General features: G+C 37.0%; 1 protein-coding gene across 2 annotated transcripts; it reads left to right on the top strand.

Moving 5' to 3' along the window:
- The first annotated feature begins 471 nt into the window (after positions 1-471).
- Positions 472-7,739, top strand: LOC137404351 (uncharacterized). Of its 2 annotated transcripts, XM_068090547.1 has the most exons (5): positions 472-568; positions 2,841-2,918; positions 3,962-4,277; positions 5,204-6,082; positions 6,851-7,739. In XM_068090547.1, exons 2-5 carry the CDS (start codon positions 2,876-2,878, stop codon positions 7,407-7,409), a joined length of 1,797 nt encoding a protein of 598 aa, XP_067946648.1. In that variant the 5' UTR covers positions 472-568; positions 2,841-2,875; the 3' UTR covers positions 7,410-7,739. The 2 variants fall into 2 exon arrangements, with proteins under 2 accessions (XP_067946648.1, XP_067946649.1); XM_068090548.1 differs by lacking the exons at positions 472-568; positions 2,841-2,918 and having other exon boundaries at positions 4,174-4,257.
- The last annotated feature ends 2,260 nt before the right edge of the window (positions 7,740-9,999 follow it).

Here is a 9,999-nt window from a genome sequence, read left to right as displayed (position 1 = left end):
GCGTGTGCAATCGGAAAAAGGGTATACAGTATATATGACGAGAGAGATAGAATCATACGAACCTTTGTAGACGTGCAGTTCGATAATTAGTTTACAAACTTTTGGTTGCAATCTTTGTGAGTTCAAATCTAGCAAGAAGTGAGCTTTTCATTTTGAGATTTTAATAACTATAGCTGGACAGACCGAATAACAGACAGACAAACACTAAGACTTATATAGATGGGTGTCAGTATCTATTCGACCATATGTCATTTTATACCTTTATTTCCTCTGCACGAAGTTGGTTAAATGCTGACTAAATCTTGCTCAAGTTACATCTATTGATTTCGCTCTATTAATTACAAAAACACCTTTTGATTAGTAGATCTGAAACCATGGAGATTGATTTATTCATTCACAAAAATCCATTTATTTTTAGTGAAATGCTGTAGTTGTCTTCTCAATTTATCAACAAGCTTTCGTTTCTAACGTCAGGTCAAGGAGAACCTAAAGCTGAAGCTAACACAAACATCCATTACAATATTGTGCACAGTGAGAATGTCTTCATCAGTCCTCACCAGCCTATTGAGTAAGTTTATCATGAGTTATCTCCTCGTGTCCCTAGATAGGTTAAGGCTAGTCAGTTTCAACTCTAAATCTATGGAGCCATTAGTACGTGTTCCTAACATTCATCTGGTTAGCTATGCTAGTCTTCTGGAAGTGTCCTTCGTTTTAACAGGCGTAAAGCAAACTTTGATACTTGATGCATTAATTAACTTGTAGTATGAGATATTTCCTTTTAGTTGTTTCAGATTAGTTGCTATGACTAATCACTACCTTGTCACTATCATCACTTTTCATTATTTCCTGCTACTAAAAAAGAGGCATATGAAAAGATTTATGCATGGATTGTTCATCAATCCTGACATTGCTCGAGTCATCGATTTGAACATGCCTTTTCAACAGTTGATCAAACAATGTTTGAAAATGAACTTACTCAAAATTTTACTAAATTTTATATAAAAGCAATGATATACAGCCCCCAAGGATAGCCGACGGCTCTCATATGGGTGGGGTTTAATGATGGAGCTCTGTTGGGATAAACCCGAACACGGCACCCGAACAAACAAATATGCTGAATAAAGCCCCTTGTAAATTTACAAATATTATGAACTATAGTGGTTATTTTACTTATCTGTTGAATTCATTTTGTTGTCAAATAAATATAGTATCCCAATATTGTCACCATTATGATTAGTCCGTTGCCATTCGCAAGCATTCGTGATATTAATAGTCACAATCGTAAAATAGCTCAAATTCGGTTTTGTATTTAAATTTTGAGTATGAAAACTACACTGCACAACTTTGCCTGCTGTCCCATCTTATTGGCCAGGTAAAACAATGTGAGAACGATGAAAGACTTTGTCATTTTATATTAGGGGTGGCAAAATATTAATCAAAAACTAGGAAAAAAAGTCCGTTGTTCGGGTAATTTTGGGTAAATTATATTCAACTTTAAGCATATACCACGACTTTTTCCAATTTAAAAATTACTAAAAGTAGGTAATTTGAAATGTTTTATTTTGCATGGATCCATTATTTTGATTAGGTATCACCCTTACATTGTAGAAATTCAAGGTTTGCTATTGTGAACCGCGGGGTCTACTGACTGAATGAGCTAATGAAACGATAATTACAGCGAGTCATGTTTTCCAAAACCTAACAAGGCAACGCGACCACCCCGCGGTAGTTGTGTTTGCTCCAAAACCCAGGCTAGCACAATCCTGACAGAGCTCCATCATTAAACCCCGCCCTTGTGATAGCCGTCGGCTATCCTTGGGGGGCTGTATATCATTGATAAAAGTAACCGTATTTTTCTATTATTTGCTTTTAAGATTACGGATGACAAAAGTTGATCGTGGTTAAAACGCTTAGAAGAAAAAAAGTCATCGAATCGTAAGATCACCTCATAAGGTGACCTATAAGGTCACCTCAAACATCAAAAACAATCGCATATTATAAAAAAAATTCAATACTTTCTGATAAAATTTACTAAAATTCTGTGTGAGTTGATTTTTTCAAGTCGAGCTATGCATTCTGTTTTTGCCCTTGAGACAGTCTCCTTGGCATTGCACTCGATAATCACAGTAAGCTCATGGATCCTTCTTAACCCTAAAACAACTCTACTAATAAAATGAATGATGACTATTATTCTCTTCACAAAAGAGTGATTGACTCTGTATGAAATTTTTTTAAAATTAAATATAACTTTAAAAATTGGTTTCAAAAATGAGTTTTTAAATATGCCATTTCATGAATTTTTTTCTATGGTTTTTGCTTGGAATAAATATGTTGATGGTTCATGGACTGACTCACTCATCAAATTGTTTTTTGTGTTTTTACAAGTATCTGTATCTATTGAACCAAAGTACGAACCCCAGTAGCTTTAAACATTTTGCAAAGTGATGTTTCTTTGCATAAAGTGCTATGTTCATATATGTTCATGACAAAATCTTTTAGAGCTCTTCAGAAAATTAACTAGCGCTTGAAAAAATATGAAAACTATATTTGATCCCTTACAATTTACTGAATGAAAGATGTTACATGATTACATGTATGAAGTGAATTATATTTCCATTCTTCATGCGTTTGAGAAAATTTTACAATGCTTGGATATAATGCGGTGCATTAATCAAAAGGCAAAATCTTCTTTATTATATTAAATTCAAAGTCAATATTATTTTACTTATAGTTTATTAATAATTTCTAACAAGTCCCTGGGTTGATGCGCTATCAACTCATGGTTATCTATTTCTGCTGTCCCGGTTATCAGTGTGTTTTGTATTTACTCTCTCATACAGCATGGTGATAGTGGAACGCCCTGTGATGACAGAAAATGATGGAAATTGTGATGACAAAAAAAAACAAGTTTCTCAAGGGTATGTGCCATGTCATATGCAGATTTCTGATGTTTTAGTCACGTTGTAAAGGAACCTATGTTCTGGCCAGTCTGCGACTCAGTCTGGTTGTTCGACCAACTCTAGGAGTGCTTGCAATAATAAGTGGTCATAGCCGTAACATGCTACTTATATTTGTTAACAAATGTATTACAACCTAGCCCAAGTGTAAGCCTCTAAAAATCTATAAACTCAAGGAACTATGTACACTCCTTTTATATCTTTGGCACTGTGGTATCCTGGCCCTCTTCAAGCTCGGCCGATCATGTGGACGTGAAACCAGGGCGACTGATGGCTTAGGCCGGTTCAGATTATATCACCGTATTTCAGCGTTGATGCCGTAATAATTCGGTGATTGCCGATGATAACCATGTTCACATTGTCACAAACCCATCCGTGTTTGCATCACGAAATACCCCATGACATTTATCTTTCAAATTTCCGCGAAAAAAACCTCTTTTTGTGCGTGCTAGAATAAAAAACTAGTCCCGCAGCGACTATCATAAATGGATATGAACAAATCACTCTGTCAGCGACCACGAATTACCTTCGCAGAAATGGTTCACATTTAAAAGTCGGTCGTCGATGCTCGACGAAATATCGGGAAAGTTTGACAGCTCAGCTACAAACTTTCCCGACGTGTCTGCGATGCTTTGTCGATGCCATCAAATCACGGTTCACATAATCGATGATCACATAATCGACGAGTAGTAGTAGTAGTAGTAGTATTAGTAGTATTATTAGTAGTAGTAGTACTGCTAATAGTAACAGTAGTAATATAGAGGCTGTCATCTACATAGATAAGCAAGATATCTAGCAAAAAAATCTATCAAGCTTTCTTGTCGTCTAATCCAGAGCATGTGTTTGTGAGAAGTAGGATGATATCAATAAATATAATTTCAGCAAGATCTAGTCAGCAATTATATTGCTAGATATATTTGCTAGATAGGTAGATATTGCTAGAGTGCCTTTATACATCTTGTCTACTAGCAATATTAGTAGTGTGTGTAGAGTCCTTTTTGCAGCCTCGAATAGCGAGAGAAATGAGAAGGTGGGTGGGTCCAGCCCAGATGGCTCTCCTGACAAACGAGAATATGAAACACCACCAGCATATGAAACAGTAATGAGAGGAGATGAGGAGGCTTCAGCCGATGGCTGTGTCGAAAAAAAAGAGGAGAAACCTTCAGCCAATGACCACTTCGAAGAGAGAGAGCAGACAACTTCAGTGATGGAACTAGTGTTGAATGGATATACTTACAGTCTAGAGACTGTGTCTGCTGACGAGGCTGGAGAAGAAGGCTGTGAGATTATTCCAGATGAGGTGCATGACTTGGTCTCTGAGTGAGTACCTGCACTCGCTTTTAAATCTGTCACATCATAATTCATTTAAATATAAATGGTAGTTTGCACTCAGACTAAGCCCTACCTATCAGAACCCAATGCTGCTAATAAAGAGTACATAACACGAGATTTACCTGTAGATATGCATAGTCTTGGTTCTGAACTATTGTCAGTGGAATCAGTTTCTACTATATTGAATAATCTACTTGTGAGATGAGCTGTGTTCTTATATAAAGGAAGGGTGCATGATAGCATTACTAACACATAGAACATGTGTGTTCTAATATAAAGGAGGGGTGTATGATAGCATTACTAACACATAGAACATGTGTGCTCTTATATAAAAAAGGGTGCATGATAGCATTACTAACACATAGAACATTTGTGTTCTAACATAAAGGACGGGTGCATGATAGCAATACTAACACGTAGAACATGTGTGCTCTTATATGAAAAAAGGAAATAAAAGGTAGAGTTCTAGTGACCCAGTTTATAACACTTGATTAATATAATATCCTTTAGATGAGATCGCCACGAAGTGGGTGCACAAAATGTTTGCATAGTGTATAATTAATAGTGCGAAGCCCGTCCAACTTTCTTAATTTTGTTAGTCGGTACACCAAAATTTACTTCGCTCTGCTGTGGAGGAAAAATCTTGAAAAGGTTAAGCTGATAGTATTCAGGTTTAACTAAACTAAACTAAACAATAACTTCCTTTTGTAAGGTGGAACTGCAACTCCAACAGCAGCCAGTATCTATGTATTATTACTATTAGTGTTATTACTACTACATGTTCTTGGTAGACAGTACTTATGGTGAACAACTTATAAGCATATTGTTAGTCAATAACAAATCATTGCATTTTATCTCAAGATCAAGGTTACTTCTTCAACGAGAGTCTAAGGCTACATAATTTTTTTTCGCAGAGTTTGCGCTGAAGAAAATGTCACCTCTGCCATGCTGTATCCTTCTATGTCAAAGGAGAAAGAGCTTTTGGTAGTTGGTGTGGGAGCTGATGAAGGCGTTCAAGACAAGCTGAAACACAAGATGAAGCAGTATTTTCCAGAATTCACCATAACCACCAATAATATTAAAACCTATACTGATCACACTCGACCTTATGCAAAGTCCCTCATGGCAGTGAAAGAGTTGTCAAGAGAAAATAAAACCTATCGTGTTGTTTCAGAAGCAACTTGTGAATTGATACTTGAGGCAACCGACCCAACACATGGCGATAACATTCCTAGGCTATATGCCTTTGTTAGCGCACATTTTGTTCTAGATGAGCCAGAGCAAGAGCTCCTTAAACAGAGTAATGTTCATGAAAATGCCGACAAACATGTACGACAAACCACCACCGGAAAGAATTTAGACAACCTATATAGTTTGTCTCTTCTCATGCCTAGAAAACACCTTCCAGTTTATGCCCATGATGTAATTTTTTCCTACCGACCATACCGGAGACCAGAAGAGGACGACCAAGGTCCTTCGCATTTCTCATCATTTTATGGGGATGCTTGCCTGCTACAAATTGATGAGGCTTCTATAAACTTTGAAGATGATAAAATTATATCTAAAGAGGAGCTGTCTAGCGCAATGCAAGAACGACCAGACCAAAAAAAGATTGGAGACATCCTTCCAGTTACAGATGCCAAAGATATCATTGGCATGGCTACTAAAAAGGTCAAAATAGAAGTGGGTCCTTCTAGTGGTTATATGATCCTACCTGGCCGGGCCTTGAAATCGAAAAAAGCTGAGACAAGCAGACCTCAGCTTCACCACATACAGTTTGTCATCATGGATTGGTGAGTTTCCAAACTGAAGTTTGTAAATACCCTTTTTCCAGCATTCAAACTCGCCTTACTTCATTCTGGCTGACAACTTTGACAAATTGCTTCTTTGCCAAGTACTTCAAGTTGCAAATCGGTGAAAACAAAATTAAGCAAGGCTTGCTTTTGTAAAAATGCTAAAGTTCCAGCTGCATGCTAGTAGAAGATCAAGCCGGCATAGTAAAACTATTTTTCCAGTGATTCCTCTAGGCTGGGATTTTATATGACTTTTACAAGCAGGTCACAGTCTGCAATAAAATATCTCTGTTAATTATTTCTTTGGTGTAATATTCTGTGTCTAAACTAGAAAATTTAAAATTGGGTAAACCATCAAAAACACGCCGTAACAAAATGATCCAGTAATACAGCATCAGTAGCAACATGCTTATTGTAAAACTTACTTAGTTCAAGCTTGTATGTAAGTATGTAAGTGTATAGCCCTGTTCGCATTCTTTTTGTCACAAATTTATGATGCCCAGATTTTCAATATATTAAGCTTAGCTTATTTTCTGGCATTTTGAATATTTTGTGGTGTGATGATGATTGTTATTTTTGCCCAACTGTCTTGCAATATCGCAATTATTTAGTTCAAAAGGCTGTGCTTTTCATAGTCAGGTAATGTCTTTGTAAAAACATACAACAGCTAAATCATAGCAAACTATGCTTCAGCAATTTTCATCACAACTTGATAATTCGAAGGAGATAGTGGTTGATGTACTAAGAAAAGCTGATTTTGTCTTGCAGGAATTTATTACCAGGCCACAGTGGCAGTATCGTCTATGTTGTTGATGCTAAGACGCAACTTCGATATCGGCTCGGAGTGCTGTTTGGAGAATGCAATCGACAAACAGATCAGAAAGTGTTTCAAGCAATCGTACTACACCAGGCAATAACTGAACTTGAGACAAGGTATGGAGACAAAGTGCAAGACTTGAAACCGATGCATAATGATGCACAGGCCTTGGGAACAAAAGATCCTGCTGCAATTCGTAGTCGTCTTGTAAAACACTCTGAGCCAAGCAAAGACTTGAGCAAGCGTGAGCACCTTGAAAGGAAGTCAGAAGTTCGACATGCTATGAACAGCACAGCAATAAGTGATGATACAAGCTTCTCTTCCAAAAAGGATGAAAGTCTGTCTCTTGACTCAGACATGAATTCCTTATCTTCTAGTTTGAATCCCAAATTTGACCCGTCTAACAGCCCTAGCCCAATCCAAAAGGTAACTACTGGCTATCAAAGCCCAGACGTGTCAGGGTATTACACAGGAGCTAGCAACTTCACAATGAACACGGATGATGAGTGATAATGATAATGCTTTTACATGTGTATTATTTTAATTGAATAGTTTTAAAAGAACATCTTTACTGACCTACTATGTTAGTATAATTAATCCTCATCCAGAAAATTTTAATTTGTTACCGCGTAAGTGTGTGATGGTACATGTACATGTATATATATAATTACATTATGGTTCCGTGTCTGGTTGATTATGTGAGTAATTTGCGAGCTTGTTTTTAACTTTTGCTGTCCAGAGGCATCATGTTTACATGCTATTTTAAGTAGCCAACAGATTGTTGAATATTCTATATTTCTAGTAAGTTTGGTCTATAAAATCCTTTTATATGACTGTTTATACTGCATCCAACAAATTTGCACATAATACAAAAATGGAGACTTGAACAAATTAAATGAAAAAGGAGAGAATTCAATGTTGCCAAGTACCATCTATAAAAATTAGCTACAAAATGTATCACAAGCCCTTCAAGCGATGCTATCCATAAAACCTTTCACAACAGTTACCTATAAACCCTCAAACCATAATAACTATAAAACCTTCTATCAGAGGCTCTTATAAGACATTCAAACAATGCCATTTATAAAACATTCTACAGCAGGTACCTATGAGCCCTCAAGCAATGGTGCCTACAAAACTAAACCACATGTACCTATACAACCTTAAAGCAGTGATACCTCTAAAGCCTTCTGGCAATGGTGCTATTCAAAGCTTTTAAGCAATACTACCCACATAACCTCTAAGCAATGGTAACCACATAACCTCTAAGAAATGCTACCCACATAACCTCTAAGCAATGCTACCCACACAACCTCTAAGCAATGCTACCCACATAACCTCTAAACAATGCTACCCACATAACCTCTAAGCAATGCTACCCACACAACCTCTAAGCAATGCTACCCACACAACCTCTAAGCAATGCTAACCACATAACGTCTAAGCAATGCTACCCACATAACCTCTAAGCAATGGTACCTCTTAAACTTATGTTAATAATTTACCAGGATTTATGTCATTTCCTTTGCAGGCCTCACAGTGACTTTTCCTGCTCGAGTGTTTGTACCTTATTGCAGAGAGTTATACATGTAGCTTGCGACTATTGGGTGTTGCATATGGAATGCAATCACACATTTAGGTAGAAAAACGGAGTGCAGTCTATTTCTAAGGACTCAAAAATTATGCTAATTAGCTTCGCTAAGTAAGACTAGAAAAATTTGCTTTTTTCTCAAATGGAAGTGTAAAGTGAAAGTGTAAAGGTGTAAAAATAAAATCATGATAGAATCTTTTCCGTATGTTTGCTACAAACAAAATTCCCCATTAAGACAACATGAGACTCTCTCACCTTGACCTTTGACACGAAAGTAGTACTTGTTACGAAGCTCCGCTATCGTTCAGTCATCGCACGCTTGTACTTATTCACTATTTGTTTTTATCGACTAGCCAAGGAAGGATGAGCCATCAACTAGCTATTAAGTGAAAGAAAATGCTGGTCTTTAGATTTATGACTGGGTGGTTTTAAAGCCAAATTGGATATTGATAGTGAGTTGCAATTGTACACTGTTAAAACTCAGTAAATCAGTCTGGTAACTGATCAAACTAAATCGAATTACCTCATTCGTTAGCGCCCTATAACGCTATTCTCCATGTAAACCTTTTGTATGTATTTCTTCAGTCAATGATAAGCTAGTCAGGCTAACTATTGCGAGCATATTCTAAACACACTCAAAATAGGTTGATCTCTGAATCTATCATCTCTCTGCATTTGCAGCCATTTAATACTGTCTCACTCGTACATTCCGCGTTCCCTTAGTTCAACTCAAGACATTGAATACTGACGACTCGAGTTCAGCAACACGTTTATCAGCGTACTTTTTGCATCTGTCTAGCAAAGCTCTTTATATAGTGTATGTTTGACTACCGACTCCTTGCTTGTGGAATTCCTTACCAAACACAACAGCATTGGGTTTTAAATATGGAGTTATTTGCTTTTAAAAAAGTTGCGCATGCCATTCTTTTAGAATCAAGCTGTTCCACTTGTTGTATTATGGGAATTGTTAGGCTCAGGCTATATTGGTGTCTGAGCTCAAGGCAGTACAGGTGGTCTTGGTAATTACGGTGAGTGCATAAAGCTGGATAAAGCTAGTGGATAAAGCTAGTAGATAAGCTAGTGTAAGGCAGTATAGGGGAGGATATAAGGAAGTGTAACGAAAGACCGAGGCTCTTCTTCATCTTCACATCAGTACATGTGAGTACATCGATTTATACAACACCACTTACTATTTTCTGCAGCCAATCTGGTTAGTTTCACATTTAAAGGACTACTTTTGGGTCACAATTAGCTGGAAATCAACTCAGACCAATGATATGTAATGATAAATGAGGATAAAAATGGCAATTCGCCAGATTGGAGTTGTCATGTCATGCCACTTTGTTCTTTCTATAGCTGTTGATAGTTGTACATCGAGCACTCTGAGGTCAAATATTTGCCGTGAGTTTAAGAAGTAAAACTTGCAAGAGCTGTTGACTCCATAATATTTTCTGTGTGCTTTGTCTTGTTGCACCACTGGATCTTCTTACATAATTGTGTGCTTTTCTC

Source organism: Watersipora subatra, chromosome 9 (genome assembly GCF_963576615.1).
Source record: "Watersipora subatra chromosome 9, tzWatSuba1.1, whole genome shotgun sequence".
NCBI classification, from domain to species: Eukaryota; Metazoa; Bryozoa; class Gymnolaemata; order Cheilostomatida; family Watersiporidae; genus Watersipora; species Watersipora subatra.
This window is presented reverse-complemented; position numbering and strand designations above follow the sequence as displayed.

Coding starts and splice junctions, on each gene's coding strand:
- LOC137404351 (XM_068090547.1), top strand. CDS start 2,876: ATGATGGAAATTGTGATGACAAAAAAAAACAAGTTTCTCAAGG. Junction 2,919..3,961: donor AAAAAACAAGTTTCTCAAGG/GTATGTGCCATG, acceptor TCCTTTTTGCAG/CCTCGAATAGCGAGAGAAAT. Junction 6,083..6,850: donor CAGTTTGTCATCATGGATTG/GTGAGTTTCCAA, acceptor TTTGTCTTGCAG/GAATTTATTACCAGGCCACA.